The sequence below is a fragment of the Gossypium arboreum genome, chromosome 2, assembly GCF_025698485.1.
Source record: "Gossypium arboreum isolate Shixiya-1 chromosome 2, ASM2569848v2, whole genome shotgun sequence".
NCBI lineage: Eukaryota > Viridiplantae > Streptophyta > Magnoliopsida > Malvales > Malvaceae > Gossypium > Gossypium arboreum.
The window spans coordinates 113,444,114-113,464,604 of NC_069071.1; the positions used below are offsets into that span (position 1 = coordinate 113,444,114).

The window sequence follows — 20,491 nt, forward strand, 5'->3', positions numbered from 1 at the left end:
GACACTTTAAGATTATGCTACACCATCACTTGAAAAAAGTAAACTTAATGATATGACATAATCTCAAAGTGCCACATCATTGGACTTTTACAATTTTCCAAGTTCAAAGATCAAAATGAACCTAATTGACAAGTTCAAGTATCAAACTAGACATAGTTGCTAAGTTCGAGGGCCAAAATTTGCATTAACCCTATCCTCTAAAAGGAAAGAAATGGACAAGGTTGTTGCATTTTCTAACTTGGATATGCATCATAATTCACTACTACCCTCTTCCCTATTACAGCTTTACTGTCTAACAATGAAGAAAGAACAAATGCAGTATAAGAACTTCTAAACTTGCTTAAATCCTAATAAGCTACAATTTCTAGTATATCCTTCTATTTAAGGTTCATAAGCATTCTTCAAGCAACAAAGAAATGGTAACCAAGTAAGAAATACTGCTAATGTCAAGCAGTTTTCATTGGATATTTTACAAACTGGCTCATTAACCTGATAAGGAAGAAACAAATAATACTCAGTAAGACAGTTGGAGACCAATAAGTGATCTATCATCATCTTCATCATATGATCCACCACATCGACCCCAACTGAAGACTTTAAGATATGATAACACAAAAGAAAAACAAATGAACTAAACCAATTACGCGGACAAGCATTAGTATATGGAAGCAAAATTGATTTAAAAGCAGTAACGCAACCGGTCTTCATGGAATGGAAGACCTCTCATGGCACCAGCCATCATGGATGGGAGCCAAAACATAAAAGTGGCTCACATTGACATTAATGCCGGTCCATTATCCGGCATACCCATCCCAGCAGCCAACTCAGCATCGAGTTGAGTATGTGGTGCAGGCCCCGACATTTGCTTCAAACTGCACCAAACAAAGATTATCTCAAACAAAGCATTCTTTCATCTATGAAAAATAAGCTAAGTGCTAACTGCAAGCGTTAGTATCATGTAAGTCACTTATGCTAAATTCGTTAAATATGTAACTCGGCACGTAATCTCAAAGTTGACTTCGTTTAGAATTAGAACATAAGTAGCATATGCATGCCAAGTCATAATGTAATTTGATACCAAATTCAATGACTCATAATGTAAATAACCCAAAATTGCTCACCGTTTCTTGTGACGTTTCGTCTTGAAATGTTCATCCCTCACAGACGAATTCGCAAAATATCGGCTGAAATTAATAGAAAATAACAATATATGTTTAAATTAACAAAACGAATTCTACCATATTACAATTTCAATTTTCTTTTTCATTTTTGTAGTAACAAAAACAATACCTTAATCGAATTAATGAAAATTAAATTCATAAACAATTATATACTTACTCGCAGTGTAAGCAGTAATATTGTCCCATTCCAGGCAAATCTTCATCGCGAGGTAACGGCTTCTTCTCGGTATCACTCTTTTGCAGCTCATCATAAACGAGGTCGTCACGTGAATGGAGAAAACTCATCGTCAAGGAAAAGAAAATAGATTTAAGTGGAAAAACTTTGATCATAAAATAATGAAAATTTAATTCAATGAAACCGAAAATTTAAAAAAAGGATATCTTTGAGAAGGAATTTGTCACGGCGAGCTGTTTTGTGGGAAAATCTTCGCTTCTTTACTTTCCTGCTTGGACATTTTCCTCCCATTGTTTCCTTTCGATGGGAACTTAGGGTTTTGCAGTAGGACTCCTTGAGAAAACCCTAATCGAACAAGGAGTATAAAAGAGGAGAGAGGGGCGCGAGGCGGTGCTTGTCTTTGACTTTTATTTGACTTGGTTGATTAATGAACGATGTCGTTTCAGCGTCACACCCTCTTATTTGTGCCTTCAACCTACCATTAATAAGATTACGTTTTCCTCGCTCAAATTCAAAGATTTACAGAATACTCATTGAATTGTTTGAAAATTGTTATTTAAGTTAATTGGATGGTTGAAATTATTGCTATATATCTCTTTTTGCTTGCACCGCTTATACTAATTGAAAGTTCTCTTTCTCCTCTTTTTCTACAATTTAATTTTTTTTCATGAAATAACTTTAAACGTCACAAATTTATCACAAATTAATAGATCAAAATTCAAATAACTTTATTCTACAAACTACACTAACCATCAGATCAACTTAAATCTAAAGTATGTTTTTCTACCCATCGATGAATTCTAATCTACTATATGTTTTTCTACCCATCGATGAATTCTAATCTACTATACCAAACGTTAAATCATCACTTGAAACTCACTAGCAAATTTAAAAAAAAAAACATGACAACCTAATAATTTAAATAAAAATTTTCAAATATTCATAAAAACTTTCGAATAGGTAATTTATCCAAAACTTTAAACCCCCAAACTTAAATCACCATCCATTTTAAAATTGTATTTAATATATTTAATTAGAATATATAAATATATATATATATATAAAATCTAAGTTTAAAACACCCTCTTAATAAATTCTATTATTTTCAAAAACTTTTCTTTTGATTTTGATTTTTTAGATTTAACTCCTAACAGCAATTCAATGAAGGAAAAAATACCATTTACTTTAAAAAATATTTATGCTAACACAATGTTTCAATGTGTATGACAGTAAGTATTATGGAAGTAGAGATTGTCTTTGTGCCATTATAATATAAGTTCATTGACTAGTTCATTCTATGATTCTGTATTCTAATACAAATAAGGTAATTTTCTACTAAAGTGAGGTCAACATAACAAGGCAATATAGGACAGAAACAATTACAAAAGCAAGATCATAAAGATGTAAAAAAGCTGAAGGACTTGCTGGAACCGATACCCTACAAAAACCCTTCGAGAAAACGGAGTAATCCCAGCTTATCGTGGTGGTAAATATTGTGAGTTGAGGATCATCTTACAGGGGAACCTTCTGGCATATTACTTTACACAATGTACAAATTGGATTGTTTGTGCATGGAACTTGACTATCAATGTTCATGCTTCACACGTGCTTTTAGAATTCCGGGGAGAGGCGGTGACGTAGGAGGTCTGCCCGGTGTGTTTGTCATTGGGGGTGGAACAATCTGTTGTTGGTATATCGCGGACATGCTAGAGCCTTCACCATCTGCAGAAAAATTGTGTGCCATTTCGTCACTCCCTGGTCTCTTGCAGAATTTCATTGCCTTTAAAACATAGTTGTCGTCGTGGAGCTCGAATGGAGTGCTGTAAATAGAACGCCAATAAGATGAAAAAGAAAAGGTAACAAATAAATCTAACTAGTAACTACCCCTCTACCCTGATGGGCCGTTCTTTCTCTCTCTTTAGCATTGTACGGTTTTACCATAATGGATGTGCTAGGCTGTTCTTACCTATTGAAGTCAAAATGCACCAACTGCATATCTTCCGATATTTCTACCTCGACAGTTGCATGAGGGCGTGTCTACAATTTCCAGATGACAAGAGAAACAAGAGATGAGAAATTAAAACACTTTGTATCAGTTCAGTAAGTGCTTACTTCATTGATAGCCCACTAGCCTTAATAAAGAAACCTCATTGTGCTCCTTTTTCCTTCAAGTTTTTTGCAGTTAAGAGTTATGGAAAGTGATATAGGTTTGATAATGCCACAGGACTGTTAATACAGACATTTCGAAACTCTTGTTCAAGAAGGAGAAATAAGCATACAAATCCATCATCATATTCCACTTGTCCAGTGGAAAAAGACATGGTAGAGCTTCTGGTTTTAAGTCATCAAGTAGGTGAACTCAAGCTGTTTTACAGGCAATAAATTTTAAAGCCCAAACAGAGTTAACCAAAGAACCAAATACTGGTTATAGAAAAGGAAAAATTGAAGTAAAACAAGCATATATATGCAAATCCTAACAAAACCAGCGCTCACTCGAAAACCGTAATGAAAAGATAATTGAATTGAGTAACAGATGACATGAAAAGGTGGCTGATCATACATTTTTAATTAAACAGAAATATGGAGAATCATTAAATTTAAGATCGGTTCATAAACCCTAAACCCTAATAAACAAAGAATTGTGGCAAAGCTTCAATGATTGGAGTTTCTAATTTTGTACAAGAATGAAAGACTTGAGAAGACAACAAACCTGCACCAGGATAAAAGGTAAAGCCACACCCCCATTCGGACGATTTCCTGAGCTGTACAATTGCTCATTTCGCTGTATCAAATTCTGAAGACCTACAAACTAAGAAACAAGACAACTATTTTAACAAAAGATGGCATGCAAAACGACCAAGTGAAACTCGATGTCCTAAAGCATCTTTCTCTCTCTCTAAATGCAAGTTGATGATAGCACAAATATGGAACTCTCAACAAAAGGGCATGTGAAAGTAATTTTTATTTACAAACATGTGAAAATTAAGTATGCTCTTCTTACCTGTTCCTCCAATTCATGAAGATAGGCAGCTTTTTTTTCAATCCTATTTCTCAGTCCAAGCCGTTCAGTCTGTATTAATTAATTTGAGAAGCTTGTTAAGCTAAAAATTACATTCTTGGCAGATTAAACCTACTTAACATAAGAAACTTAAAAATGGAGCCATATTGTCACCTTTAGATCTTCTATATCACTCAAACTAGTACGCGGAAGTCCCTTCCACTGTATTTCTTTTTTATCCTTAGATATAATATCCATCGCCATTAGTACATTCAGGGCATCATAAACCCTTCGCCGAATGTTTTTCTCATCATACTGCTGCTGTTGGATATAAAAATAAAATGAAATATATATAAAACAAACAAACAGACAGACAGACAGACAAAGGAGATTCAATGGTGTTAGTTTCACTCTCTTAGGGTAAAAGATAGAAGTTTAGGTTGTCGAGATCAAGGAATCCAATACTGACATGTCGAAAGAATTGCAAACCTGATCTGGTGATGCTATGTTATTGCCTGGATCAGTAAACTCAGCAACAAGTTCATCTGCCACCTGGGAAAAGCTTTCACTCTCAGATATAGACATAGGCTTAGAGCTAAGTTGTTATAAGCAGACAAAGTAGTAACGGTCCAACACTTTGAAACTTTAGGAAATGAATGCATAAGTCCAAGTGCAGGAAAGTGTGTGTTTGCTAGCACGACAAGAAAATACTAGCATTTAAGAATCACATTTTGATATGATGTCAATTTGAAAGATAAACAGTATCATTCTGCTTGAAAGTTTGAAAGGTACATGAATTGTAAGCATCAATAATGGAACTCAGTTGATGCTCAAAATAACAAAATCACTTTATACATGCCACTAGTGATTAGTAAGAAATCAGTGTATAACAAAGAAGTTGACAAGAAAGGAATAACTGGAATATCAATTTGTCGAGTCTACTCTTCATTTATAGCTCATTTGCACATTAGAAGCTTCTACGAGGCAATTTTGGAGTTATACATAAAAAAATTCTATATCTTACTAGTATCATAGTCTCGCAATTAAGAGTTATGGCATGCAAATCCTGACCCACAAGGAAGAATCAAATGCATAACTAGTTCAGACCCTGGTTAGGCAACAATCTCTATATCTAATCCATAAACGCAATATCAAAGAAAATGAAATTTAGCTTCTGAATATAGCACATAACAAAGAAAGAATAAATTCAAGAAAAAATTTGAACATTTTGGCAAAATGGCTTGAGCATATATATACAACCATAAGCACTGATGCAATGACCATTAATAAGTTTACCAAAACCAACAAACATGAATGAAAGAGCAACTTTCAGAAACCAACGGACCTCATTGTACGTGGTTCTTCCCTTGCTCTCCACTTTTTCACAAACTGAATGAAACCAAAGACAGTTCAAACAAGAAATTAGATAGCTAAGCCACAACTGCTAACTCAACTACAATATGCATGGCAGAATAAGGAGCACAATATGTGATTGAACTTTTAATGCAATCTTTTACGACCAAAAAATTACACCTTTCATGCTAAATTGACGGAGTCCTCTGCCACTCTTATCACCACCAACTGCACGTTGACCTCTCTTTTTCTTTTTACTACTGAAATTAAAATTGGCAATCAGTTAAATCATGGAATACTCTGATCATCATAACAACATAGTATGATCAGTCCAGTGCTAAGCAGTATGAACAAACCAAATGCAGTCACCAAAAAGTTCAAAAGTTTCACTGATATAAATTCTTTGGTATTATAGCCCATAAACAATGTCCATTTCAAGCATAATGCAATAATGTTTACCAACTTCAACCATAAACAAACACAAATTTACATTATGAAAGCACAACTGAAGACTTCTTCTTCCATCTACCCCAGACCCTCCTCCCCCCCCCCCCTTTTGTTCAAAAACCCACAATTAAATCAAACCATTAAACATAATTATCATAATCTCAAGCTAAAAGGGCACCTAGAAAAGAAGGAAACACTCACCCAACAGCACCTTGAGATCCAGCATCATCTCCGTGAACATCGAGATGGTTCAACCTTAAAAAAGTGTTCTCACTAGCAGGCGTCGCCATAGCTAGCTCACTCCTGCTCGAAGGAGAGCCGACACTACCACTAGTCGAAACGGATTGACCCGAAACAGTGGTGCCCCACGACCTAGAAGCACCTATCGTAGTTCGGTTTTGATCCCCATCTTCTTGGTGGTTATGGTTTTGAACACTGTTACTACCAGTTACCATACCTAAAGAAACCAAACCCAGAGGTCAAAATTAAAAATCAAGTGAAGTTTTAGGGGTTTTGAGACCTTAAGAAAAGTGGACACTGGAGTTGAAGGGACGTCAATGAGCATAATCAGTAATAGCTTGGCACCAAAAATTGTTGATCGTTATCTGTTTGATTAAATTCCTGAAAGAAACGAAGAATGAGTATGAAATTGAGGAAGGAGGGATTCTAATAAGGGAATGCAGGAAAAGCCAAATTTCAACATTCAACTTTCCAAAGGCTTTGAAGAGCTGTGAACGAAGGTAGTGGAAAAGAGGGAAATTTTATTTGTGAGGGTTTGGTTTTTTTGGTTGAAGAATTAAAGTGGGGTTGAATAGATTGGTCCAAAGGGCCCAAATTGGGTTCAAGGATTGATATGGGTTCTAACAAATAAGGGTTAATATATTATTTGGTATCTAAGTTTAGATTTAATGTTTAATTTGGTACTCAATTTTGGCTTCAACGTTCAATTTAGTACCTGAGTTTTTTTCTTTGTCCTAATTAAGTGTGTGTATATATATTAATAGAGCATACTTGTCAAACATTCATTGGCCACATGATGTCCCTTGGCCTAAGTGCCAAATTGAACTTTGAAGTTAAGCTCAAGTATCAAATTGAGACCAAAAAAAAAAAAAAATTGAACTTTGTAGCCAAATTCATGTACCGACTTAAGTCAATTAAAATTTAATAAAATCGAATAGGATACGATTTAGTGCAATCGTATGGAGAGATTCGAGTTTTTTTTTTTTCTTTGCTTAGTTTATCTTTTACTAACCCAAAATCAAAGTTATTTTTGCTTAAACTCAGTTTTAATTCAATTCATATATTTTTTTGTCTAAGTACTTATGTCCAATAGTCACGTTGGGTTCTAACTAAATTTAAAATTGAGTTGAATTAGAACACTAAATGAGGACCAAAGTCTTCCAAAGTTACAAGAATCAAATTGGATACCTTAGAGGTATCAAACTCCCTACTATTTAACTCGTAATTCAACCGTAACTATTTTTTAGATTAAAATATGTTTATAAGTTTTATACTTTTCAAAAATTTAAAATTTAATCCTTGTACTTTTATTAGAAATAGTCCTCTATTTTTAAATTTCAAAATTCATGTTCATCTATTAACACTATTAATTTTTTGTTAAACTTGTTAGTGTGCATTTTGAAACCAAAAGAAAAAAAAACCTTACTTGGTAACTATATAATTAAAAATGACATTGTAATAAACTTGAATTTAAAAAAAATTAACAGTGTTAATAGTTACACTGAATGTTGAAATCTAAAAAGTACAATGACTAAATTCTAAATTTTTGAAAATTACAATAACTTATATCATATTTTAACTTTTATCATTAGTGAAAATTTATGAAATTAGCAAAATAGGAAAAAAGAAGAAGAAAAAATGGTAGAAATGAAAGAAGAAGGTTATTTAATGGATTCAAACAAGAATTTGGGATGCTTCATAAATCATAAATAAATAAACTAATGTCATTGGATTCATAAAGTGGGGGGTGCATTTGATTAAAGCTTTTAACTTACCTAAATCTCATTTAATATCTCATTAAAAGTTTACCTAATCACAACATTTTCTTCATGTGGTCTAGGGGTGTATCTAAGGATGTATCTAGGGGTGTTGGTAGTGTCCGACCTTCTTAAAATGAAATTTTTTTAAGATTTTAAATTAGTAAACATAAAATTATGTATTGATCCGTTTAAAAATGATAAAATTTGATTTAATCCTTTAAAAATTATAAAAATATAGGCTATTAAAATGGTGAAATTACATTTTTACTATCTTAAAAATTACAATTTATTTTTTGCTCTTTAAAAAAAATTCTGACTTCACCTCTAACGTGTGCTAAAAGTGTTTTAATTGGATCCTAGACTCAATAGATTAAACTCGTTTAGTGGAGTTTTATCGTTCATGTTATATAAGTCATTCTAAAAAATATATATAAAAAGGGATCATCTTTAAGTCATTTAATATAACTTCAAAAGTGTATAAGTACAAATATGGAAGTCTGAAAAGAAGATTTTGATAGCTTGAAGTTCTTTCTTAAAACCCTAAAAAATTGAAAAACTTCAATAAATTCTAAAGAATGTAGCATCTTTTTGACACAATGATTAAGATTACCCATAGTTTCCCTCAACACTTAAATAGAAGGATAATACACTTTAATACACTTGAATTCAAGTTCTCTTGCACTGACAAAAATATCCATGCCGATTGAACTAATGCTCAATTGACAATAAACCGATTGTTCTAAACATTAAAAAATAGTTTTATAATTATACCTAAGTGACCCAACCCAATAAAAACTAAAATCTAGCCCAAGTGTCCAATAAAAAAACACTAACATAAACTAAAAACCCAACCCAAATATAAAAAATATAACCCAAACCCAAACCCAAATTAATATTTATAAATTTATAGTCACAACTTTATATAATTTAGTTATAATTTTAATGTATATTATATAAATAATACATAAATAATTTAATCAAAAACCTAAATCCTGCTTCATTTACCAATTCCCAAATCTGAAATTCCTATCCCAAAGCCTAGCACCATTTGCACCGCCATCAGCCCCTCCTCGACTGTCACCTACTACTGCAGGCCACACGACCACACCCGTCCAGCGTCCACCACCAGCAAGCAATTGAAAGCAAAGTAGCTAGGATAATGCGGCCATGGAAGGCAAGAATCGAAAACAAAGAAGAAAAGGAAAGGAAAGCAAGCTTTATCACGTAATAGAAGGTTTGAGTGTTTAAAAGAGATTTCACATGCAAGTTGGTTGGATTAATTAGGCTAATCTCTAATTTTTGGTTTATTTGATTATTGTTATAAAAAAATTGAATCGATTTAGTGTGCACTTTTTTTTTTCACCTTCTATTTTCTTTCATGATCTTATTGATTCAACCATAAATTTTTTTATGATATGTTCTTAATTGAACAAAATTCTAATCTACTAAAGGTGAATTACTCTAAACACAATTATTGTACAATTTCGTTTTTGATGTTTTCTTTTAGAAAAGATACTTTATTTTTGAAATTATATATTTCAAAATAATTACAAATATGTCAATATTAGTACGTGTGACTGATGTGGACAATTATTTTTAAAACTTTTGTAAAATTTTTAAATTTTTTAATTTTAAGAAATACATGTTACCATGTCACTTTCATTAAAATTTTAATAGTCGTTAAAATTTTCAATAAAATTTAAAAATATACTTCAGGAAAAGGATTGTATAAAACAGTGACGCCACGTCATCTTTATCCCTTTTCAGTAGTTTTATGCCACATCAATACTCTTATCCTGAATTTTAGGATTTTATCCAGAAAAAAATCAAATCCAAATTAAAATACTAAAATTCAGGATAAAATCCTAAAATTCAGGATAAGAATACTGATATGACATAAAACTATTGGAAAGGGATACAGATGACGTGGCGTCACTGTTTCATAAAATCATTTCTCTACACTTCACGTTTAAGAAAAACAAATTTAATATAAAATGTTTTAAAATAATACAATTATAATAAAAAATGCATAGGACAGCACTAACTATATTTATTTATTAATTTAGTCCCTATAATTCTACTCCAATTCAAGAAATTACGTGGTGGATATAATAAAAAACTGATATTAAAAGCAAATAATTCTCGACACTAAGATCACATGGTTGAATTAAAAAAAGTTGATTTGCGTAATTGTGAAAGAAATCACCTTTTCACTAAAGCTATTTATAGACCCAATTTTTGTCAAAATATTAACACTCAGTTCTCCTTTTGTTTTTCCTAAAGGAAATTAAGGATTTAATTAAATTAAAAAAAATCAAGCGAAATAGATTGTACGAAATAAGTTGAATAAGTATATGTGAGTGGAGAGTCGTGGTATGAACACAAAGAGAGTAAGTAAGATTGTTTTTGAATGTATAGTAATATGTATTTTTTTTGCGAAGTTGAAAATATTAGTAGAGCCTCAACAAACCGGGATAAAGACAAGCATAAAACTTTTTAGTTCAACGAGTCGTGGTGAGCTATAAGTGAGTGCATTTGTATATCATATTTTAGCATGAATTATGAGATTTAAAGAGTCAAACTGAGGCTTGCAAATCCCAATTATAGTATGTGAATCTCGACTTTTTCCTGGTACAACTTCTTGCAATTTTGTTTGAATTGTTGATATCCATGTTGTGCAAATTTAAAATGTATGTGTATATATAATATATTTACGTATAGGGGCTTTGTTATTTATATATAATATATATGAGTTTTGTTGTTATATATATAATATATATTTACGAGCATGGGTGTTATATGTATAATATATATGCGTGATTTTACTATACATAATATATATGTGTAGGTTTCATTATATATGATATATACACATACATACATATATATATATATATATATATATATATGCAGTTAGAGCTTTTGTATTATCTAATATATATAAATCTTTATGGGACTTTTAATGTATGCTAAAAAGGGGTGAAGTCAGAACAAATTTTTAAAGGGGTTGAATGAAAATTTAATTTTTTATAGTCTATATTTTTATAATTATTAAAGGATTAAATCGAATTTTTATAATTTAAGGGGAGGCCAACGTACAATTTTACCTTTACTAATTTAAAATTTTTTAAAAATTTCAAGAGCCTAAATATAAATTTTTCTTTTTAGGGGGGCCAGGGCCACTGCCAGCCCCCCCTTGTATCCGCCTCTATGCTAAAGTTGATGTGACAAAGATCACCAAATAGGTATGCATATATATGTAATATATATTTATATATGGTTATGTAGTACTTGTGAATGGATATAAAAATAAATAATATAATGTGGACTTTTATAACATGTGAATTTTATTGATAATGCACATTTATGCATGCACGAACCCCTAAGTGAATTACGAGTTTTATGATATTGTGAGTTTTGATTAGTGCAAATTATATTATTGTGAAATGCTAAGAACAAGCTCAACAGTAGTGTGAGCCAATTATATTGTGTAATAAAATGTGATTAAATAGATATGTTGGTAATGTGAGCACTTCAAACTGTTGGATATCATTGACATGCCATAGGATTGTGAGTACGCACCCCTTTTATTTTGTGTTGGGCATCGTGGCCCAAAGATAACGTTGGAGAGATAATGAAATTTCGAGCATAGCTCCATTCACCATAGATAACGTGGTGTGTTTGGAGAGTATGAACATTCATGCTACACATGAAGATAGCGTACAACTTTATGAGTCATGTGGAGTGTTTTGGAGATTTGTTTATCTAATGAATATATAATTTAACTATGTTTCATATTCATGAATTGCCAATATATCACTATGTTGAGTATGTAAATAATTGTGTTATATGTGAATTTTTCTAGTATGTTCAAATCCTTACATGTTTGGTGTGTTTAGTTGTGTTGTATGCATGTGTATTCACTGAGCTTTAACCAGCTCACACTCCTTACTTTATATTGTAGATAAATAGTTCGCGAATTAGTGAGGATGGTGGCAAATCGATGATCCATTGCAATGCATTTTCTTAAAGCATTTGTGTTGAGCTTTTAAACTTCGAAGTAAAGGGAATGTGAGTCGTTCCAAGGGTTTAGTTCTAGAATTGAACTTAAAATTTTAAATTTTTAACGGTGTAGCGACGTAAAAATTTAGCTTAGCTTTCGGTTGGTCGCTAATTGTGGCGATTTATTAAACATTTGAAAACCAACTTTCGATTTTATTAAAAAGGGAGTCGCCACCGATCTTTTTCCTAGGTGTGATCGGACACCTACTAAATCATCTCTTTGAAAAGAAAATTTATTTGAACAAAAAATGAGGGCCAAATTTGGGTCTCGTAAAAATCGAAAAATAGGGTTCGGAGTCGGTTCACATACGAGGAAGGTATTAGCACCCTCGCGACGCCCAAAATTGGTATCTTGTTAAACACGTGTTATTTTAATGTTCAAAATACGAATTCAATTTAAAATTTAATCGTGATCCGATTGGAAAGACGAGAACTTTCAATTTTAATTTTCGAGAAGGACATACCATTTTAACACGAGTCGACTAATGTTCACCCAACATAGCGATGAAATCGACGATTTAATGTTAAATCGGTATGTTTCCTTGTTTATTAGAGTAAATAAAATAAGGAATGTGTATAAAATATTTTAGAATAGTGAATAGCGACATAATACTGAAATGGGCGGGCAGCAAGAAAATGAGGTTAGAAATACATCAAGGTATAATAATATAATGATATACTGAAAGGAATACTACATGTAAAATGTGTATACAAGAATAAAATATATGTACAAATATTATCGATAAATGTAGTAGGAATAAACAAATGTAATAATAAAATATATACAATATGATATAAAGAATAAACATATACATATAATAGAGTTTAAAATATATATATACATGGGGTAACATGAAAATATATAATGAAGTGGTATATACAAAATATAACTAATAATATTGAAAATACATGTCCATAATAAATAAAACATACACACGATATGATATTAAAACATTTACATATTATGTACACACATAATTACGATGTTAAAGACATATTAATATTAATAACAATACTAATATTACGTAGGGTATACCTATATAAATATATATTGAAGATATATACATATTTAATAAAATACATGAATAATACGATATTTGATATATACGTAATATGTATAATAAAAATAATATATACATAATATATTCATACATAAGAAAACATATACTATGGTTAACGATAATAACAATGATGATATAAAAATGTATACATACAACAACACATTCACTATATTAACAATCATAATAGTAATGGTATTAAAAATACAAAGAACAACAATGTAACATAACAAAAATATATGTAAATCTATACACATAAATAAAAATATACACTATTATAGTAATGATAATAATAAATATAATAATAATATCAAAATATAAAAGTAAGCATAGCATTAAAATATTAGAATAAAGTAGCTGAAAATATTAAACATAAATACATACATATATATATATATATATATACGCATATAATAAAAATATATATTACTACTGCTAATAATAATAATAATAATAATAATAATAATAATAATAATAATAATAATAATAATAATAATAATAATAATAATGATGATGATATTAATAGTATAAAAATGACAAGGGTATTTAATAAAGAAATGAAGATAAACAAAAAAAGGACTAAAATTAGACTAAAAACAAAGTTGTGGGGCGGATTTGAAAATAAAAGGGAAGGATAGGGTTTATTCGAACACGCGCTAAACATTGAGGGGCCCATACAGCAATTTTCCCTAGCTACTAAAAGCAGCTGCTAGACGTGGGGACCATAATGAAATCGAGGCAAAACAATGGGGCGAATTTAAAATATAAAAACTTGATTATAAAAGCGTTGAAAAGCGGAGGGCCAATGCATAAATAGCCCTCCCTTAAAAACACGCGATCCCACAGTGGACGGGTCGGGTCGACCGACCAGCATCAAAACGGCGTCGTTTTACGCTTTAAAGGGGGTCCAAAGCAGTGCGTTTGGACCCCTATATAAGTCAAATTTTTTGTTTTGTTTTCATTTGAAACATAAGAAAGAAAAAAAAAAAAAGGAGGAGAGAAAGAGGAACGGGAAAGAAGAGAGGGAGGGGAAAGCTCAGGTCATGGGGCGGTCCACCGGACGGCCATCGGAGGTCCGGCCGTGGCCTAAACCACTGCATGATGGCGGAAAAGGTAAAAATCTTATTTTTTATTCTTTTTTATTTTGTTATTTTATTGTATTTTTTGATAAATATATGTGTATGAATTCGGCCAAAAAACGAAATTAGAAAAGAAAAAAATCACCTTAGATCGGTTCTGATTTTAGCTCCTGATTTGTTGATCTTGGTTTTTTGTGTTGATATCTATCTCGGACTGGTATTCTTGTTATATCTACTGGCTTTTTCGAAATATATGTGTATTCAAAGATCTAAAAAAAAAAAAAAGAAAAAGGCCTCTTTACAGTGTTTCATTCGGCTTTTTATAGCCTATTTCGTTACATATTTTGTTATTATTTTTTTGCTATTCTTGCTTCTGCTTTGCTTGTCTGTTGCTTTTTGCAGGGCATGGCCAGTGTTGGTGGTGGGAGTGTCAGACGGTATGGGCAGTGCCAGGTCTTGGGCAGAGGAGGAAGTGGTCTGGGATGGTGCTGGTGTCAGAGGAGTGGAGGAGGCTGGAGAGGGGAAAGCGGCTGAAGACTTTGGTGGCTAGGGTTTGCTGCTGAAAAAATTTTTTTAGATAGTGGGCTTGGGTTGTTGAGATTAGTGGGTATGGGTTAGCGGGCTTCTGACTTGGGTTTAAGATTGGGCCTCTGGGTTTTGGGGTTTGGGTCTGGTTGTAAAGGGTTTAATATTTGTAATGGGTATTGGATTTTGGGCCTAAAATTGGCCTGTACAGCTGCCCCTCTTTGCTCATTGTCGTGTAACGGGAATAGAGCAAAGACATAAAGAAAGGCCAATTTTGCTCCGTCTTGCCGAGTCTTGACTTTATCGGTGCTTTTCTTGTCCAAATAGTTTCCTTCTAGTCCATCTCATCTTGTAGCTTTGGTTCAATCCACTGCATTTTCTGATATACGTCTTGTAACTTCAATCTTCTCTAATGTAACTTTAAGGATATGAAATTTGCAGCTTCAATCGCTCTTTTATCACTTGATGAGGCGAGATTCGTGATCTTCTCTTACGTAACTCTAGCGAGGCAAGATCGATATCCTCGATCGACTTTATGCAACTTCAAGGAGACCGGACTGCAACTTTGACCTACTTCACCGCACTTCAGGGTATCCAAATCTCAGCAGGTGAACAGAGGCTCAACATATTCCTCGCAATATGGGTTGATTTTTGAAACATAGAAATTAAAAGCAGAAATTAAAAGGCTCAACTCACCTCTCGCAACATGAGTTAATAATTTGAAAAGTAGATTTTGAGGAACGAAAATTAAAGGCTCAACTCACCTCTCGCAATATGAGTTGATCTTTTGAAAAGTTGATTTTGAGGAACGAAAATTAAAGGCTCAACTCACCTCTCGCAATATGAGTTGATCTTTGAAAAGTAGATTTTGAAAAACGAAAATTAAAGGCTCAACTCACCTTTCGCAATATGAATTAACTTTTGAAAATAGAATTTGAAAATACCTTAGCGTGCCGCAAGGCTCAACTCACTTCTCGCAATATGAGTTGATTTTAGATTTAATAGGAATTGAAATTACCTCAGCGTGCCCCGAGGTTCAACTCACTTCTCGCGATATGAGTTGATTTTTGAAACATAAATTGAAATTACCTCAACGTGTCTTGAGGCTCAACTCACCTCTCGCAATATGAGTTGATTTTCCTGGAAACATGAACTAAAAAGCAGAAATTGAAAATACCTCAGCGTGCCCTGAGGCTCAACTCACTTCTCACAATATGAGTTGATTTTTGAAACATAAATTGAAATTACCTCAACGTGTCTTGAAGCTCAACTCACCTCTCGCAATATGAGCTGATTTTCTTGGAAAACATGAATTAAAAAGTAGAAATTGAAAATACCACAGCGTGCCCTGAGGCTCAACTCACTTCTCGCGATATGAGTTGATTTTTGAAAAAAACAAAATTGGAGGACAGAAATTGAACATCAAAAATATCAAAACCTGTCATTTGGTAGAATTCAAGTGTCTTTTCATTTGATTCAATGTGACTCTCATTCCAGATTTCTTGCTCTGCTGGAGTACCTGTATATGCCATGCATGATGCACATGTTTGTCTTAAATACCTTTATGCCTACATGATTATGCAGTGCTCTTTAAGTATGTTTGTCGTATGTCTTTTTTCGTCTCGATTCTTGTGATGGTCTGCATTCATTACTTCGGCTCTTTGCCATGTACATGTCTTCAAGCTTCACGGGTAATCGACGTTTCTCAGGTGTCACTCTTTTGTCCCCAATTGAACTTTGTTCCTACTTTGAGGCTCTTGCGCTTATTAAATTTTCATCCAGGTAATGCTTAACATTTCTTTTGTTTAGAGCATGTCATTTCACCATTTATCATGTAAATAAACACGTAATGATATGCATGAAAATGGTCAGGCAGGGACAAAAAGGATATCTCATATTCCTTTATTTCAAATGTGGCAAACAAAGAAAGTTAACTAATGATAGTACAAATGTGCAAAGAAAAGATCGTATTCAATGAATACAAATGCTTTAGATATTTGACACATGAACTCTTCACGTTCCTCAATCAAGAATCTTTTAGAGTATGGCTCATTGCGTAGAAGATTTGAGCTTTCGAGATGCTTCAAATCTGTAGTCTCACCGTTTGTCGTGCAGCTTTAGAACGCCTTGCCTTGTAAGCCGAATATTTGCTTCATTAGAACGCCCTCTTGGGTTTTCATTCTAATCTTTTATGTTTAACCAAAGTGCCCTTTTCGGGTTTTCGCTCTGATCCCTTCCTCTTTTTTTTTTTTTTTTTTTTTAGATGCCCTTTTCGAGTTTTCATCTCAAGCATAATATTTCTTCACTGCATCTGAGTTCACTGGATTCGACAACTCTTTCCCATCCATCTCGGTAAGGATCAAAGCTCCTCCTGAGAATGCCTTTTTTACGACGTACGGTCCTTCCCAGTTTGGTGCCCATTTCCCTCGCAGATCTTTTTGTATTGGGAGAATTTTTCTCAGCACGAGTTCTCCTTCGTGGAATTCTCTTGGTCGTACCTTCTTGTCATGGGCTGCGATCATTCTCTTTTGGTACATTTGCCCGTGACAAATTGCCTTTAGACGTTTTTCTTCAATGAGGTTCAACTGATCATATCTAGCTCGAATCCATTCTCGCTTCTTCTAACTCGATTCCATCAATACTGCAGAGAGGGATCTCAACCTCGATGGGTAGCACGACTTCCATTCCATAGACTAGAGAGAAAGGAGTTGCTCCGTAGATGTTCATACAGATGTGCGATATGCAAACAAAGCAAATGGAAGTTTCGTGCCAATCTTTATATGTCTCACCATTTTCCCAATGATCCTCTTAATGTTCTTGTTAGCTGCTTCAACAGCCCCGTTCATCTTTGGGCGATGGGGCGAGGAATTATGATGCTTTATTTTGAATTGCTCGCACATTTCTTTCATCATCTTATTATTTAGATTCGTGGCATTATCTGAAATAATTCTTTCAGGCAAACCATACCGGCAAATGATTTCCCTTTTCAAAAACTTGCAAACTGCAGTCTTCGTCACATTGGCAAACGAAGCAGCTTCTATCCATTTTGTGAAGTAATCGATAACCACAAAAATGAATCGATGTCCATTTGATGCTTTTGGAGAAATTGGCCCTATAACATCCATGCCCCACATAGAAAAAGGCCACGGAGAAGTCATGACGTGAAGGGCGAAGGGCTACATGAATTTTATCGCCATAGATTTGACATTTGTGGCATTTTCGGCAAAACTAATACGATCGCTTTCCATCGTCAACCAAGAGTAACCGAGTCTCATAATCTTTCGCCATCTGAAACCATTGGCATGTGTCCCATGATTCCTTCATGGACATCTTCAAGTATCTTTCGGCTTCGACATCATCCACGCATCTCAAAAGTATTTGATCCTTTCCCTTTATATAGGATATCCCCATCAAGAACGAATCCATTGCCATTCTTCCGATTGTTCTTTTGTCGTTCTCATTTGCTTGTTCGGGATAGCTTTGATTCTTGATATATTCTAAGATATCGTAGAACCATGGTCGTCCGTCGCCTCTTTCTCGATGCTACAACGATTAATGCGGGGACCTCATATATGCTCATTTTGAGGGGCATTATTTCTGCTTCTTTACTTGCTTTGAACATTGAAGCCAAAGTGGCCAAGGCATCCGCCAGTTGGTTCTCTTCTCGTGGGAAGTAATGAAAAGTTATTTCTTTGAATTCCTTGATTAATCCAGCCACTAAATTGCTGTACTTAATCAATTTTGAATCCCTCACTTCCCACTCTCCACGAATTTGGTAAATCACTAGGGCTGAGTCCCCGTACACCTCCAAGATCTCGATGTTTCGTTCGATAGCTGCACGAAGCCCCATGATACAGGCCTCATATTCTGCGATATTATTGGTACAGAAGAAGTTCAGTCTTGCGGTGAAAGGATAATGATTCCCGTCTGGTGATACCAGGATTACTCCGATTCCATGCCCTAACGCATTCGACGCACCATCAAAGCACATCTTCCATGACCTCTCTTTTGATAACTCGGATTCTATTTCTGAGATGCACATTAAGTCTTCGTCTGGGAAATCGAATCTTAAAGGCTCATATTCTTCATTGTTCGAGTTGCTAGAAAATCAGCTATTGCGCTTCCTTTTATTGACTTGACTTACATAGGCAATGTCATATTCGAGAGGAGAATCGCCATCGCGCCATTCTTCCTGATAGTGCCGGCGATTCCATCATGTATTTTATCGGGTCCAGCTTTGAAATCAACCATATCGTATAGTACAACATGTATTGTCTAAGTCTCCGAGCTACCCAAACCAAGGCACAACAATATTTCTCAATGGACGAATACTTTGCCTCATAATCAGTGAACTTTTTGCTGAGGTAGTAGATCGCTTTTTCTTTCTTTCCTGACTCGTCGTGTTGCCCCAGTATGCAACCCATTGAACTTTCGAACACAGTCAAATACAATATCAAAGGTCTTCGGGGTTGGCGGTACTAGCAATTGGAGGACTAGACAAATATTGTTTTATCTTATCAAAGGCCACCGGCATTCCTCGTTCCATTCTCCGGGTTATGTTTTCGAAGAAGCCGAAAGATTGGGTCGCATTGGTTGGTAAGTTGAGCGATAAATCGGGCAATGTAGTTTAATCTCCCTAAAAATCCTCTAACCTCCTTTTGCGTGCGCGGAGGTGGTAATTCTTGGATGGCTTTTATTTTATCTGGATCAACCTCAATACCTCTTTTACGACAATTAAGCCTAGCAACTTTCCGAGGTAGCCCGAATGTACATTTGGTGGATTAAGCTTTAGTTGAAACTTTCTCAGCCTCTCGAACAACTTCTTGAGGTTCACCACATGCTCTTCTTCCCCTCGGGATTTAGCAATCATGTCGTCGACGTAGACCTCTATTTCTTTGTGCATCATGTCATGGAATAACGTTACCATAGCCCTCTGATATGTTGCCCCAGCATTCTTTAACCCGAATGGCATCACCTTGTAGCAAAACGTTCCTCACATTGTTATGAAGGTAGTTTTCTCCATATCCTCAGGGGCCATCTTGATCTGATTATACCCCGAGAATCCGTCCATGAAAGAAAACAATGAATGCTTTCTTTGTGTTGTCCACCAACGTGTCAATATGTGGCAAGGGAAAATTATCTTTTGGGCTTGCTCGATTCGGTCATGATAATCCACGCACATTCGTACTTTTCCATCTTTCTTTGGTACCGGACTATGTTAGCCACCCATTCGGATATTTGGAGGATTGTAGGAAGCCGTCAAACCGCTTTTGACTTCCTCTTTTATCTTCAACACATTTCGTGTCTCATCCGTCTTAATTTTTTTGGATGGGCTTGCATTCGGCTTTAATGGGAGCTTATGGACCACTAAATCTTCATCTAGCCTGGCATGTCCTGGTATGACCATGCGAAAACATCTTTGTATTCATGAGTAAAGTGATCAAACTATGCCCGTACTCTCTCGAAATAGAAGTCCCAATCTTCACTTCTTGTTTCCTCTCTTGATTGCCCAAATTTATTGTTTCCACAGATTCTTCATGAGGCGAATCTGTTTATCCTCTTGCTCCACCATTCTTAACAATTCAGAGACGAGACATAATCTTGACATTTTCT

General features: G+C 34.1%; 2 protein-coding genes across 4 annotated transcripts; both read right to left on the bottom strand.

The window, feature by feature from the left end:
- Window positions 1-361: 361 nt before the first annotated feature.
- Window positions 362-1,841, bottom strand: LOC108466452 (uncharacterized). Its single transcript, XM_017766811.2, has 4 exons — window positions 1,563-1,841; window positions 1,339-1,447; window positions 1,122-1,184; window positions 362-872 (listed from the first exon to the last, which is right to left on the bottom strand). The coding sequence occupies exons 1-4, from the start codon at window positions 1,645-1,647 to the stop codon at window positions 770-772; spliced, it is 360 nt and encodes a 119-aa protein (XP_017622300.1). The 5' UTR covers window positions 1,648-1,841; the 3' UTR covers window positions 362-769.
- A 751-nt stretch (window positions 1,842-2,592) lies between these two features.
- LOC108462491 (transcription factor-like protein DPB) lies at window positions 2,593-6,963 on the bottom strand. Of its 3 annotated transcripts, none has more exons than XM_017762439.2 (9): window positions 6,356-6,963; window positions 5,888-5,964; window positions 5,700-5,743; window positions 4,844-4,906; window positions 4,529-4,675; window positions 4,358-4,426; window positions 4,067-4,165; window positions 3,323-3,393; window positions 2,593-3,176 (listed from the first exon to the last, which is right to left on the bottom strand). In XM_017762439.2, exons 1-9 carry the CDS (start codon window positions 6,607-6,609, stop codon window positions 2,942-2,944), a joined length of 1,059 nt encoding a protein of 352 aa, XP_017617928.1. In that variant the 5' UTR covers window positions 6,610-6,963; the 3' UTR covers window positions 2,593-2,941. The 3 variants fall into 3 exon arrangements, with proteins under 3 accessions (XP_017617928.1, XP_017617935.1, XP_017617922.1); XM_017762446.2 differs by having other exon boundaries at window positions 4,529-4,672; window positions 5,888-5,967; XM_017762433.2 differs by having other exon boundaries at window positions 5,888-5,967; window positions 6,356-6,962.
- Window positions 6,964-20,491: the final 13,528 nt, after the last annotated feature.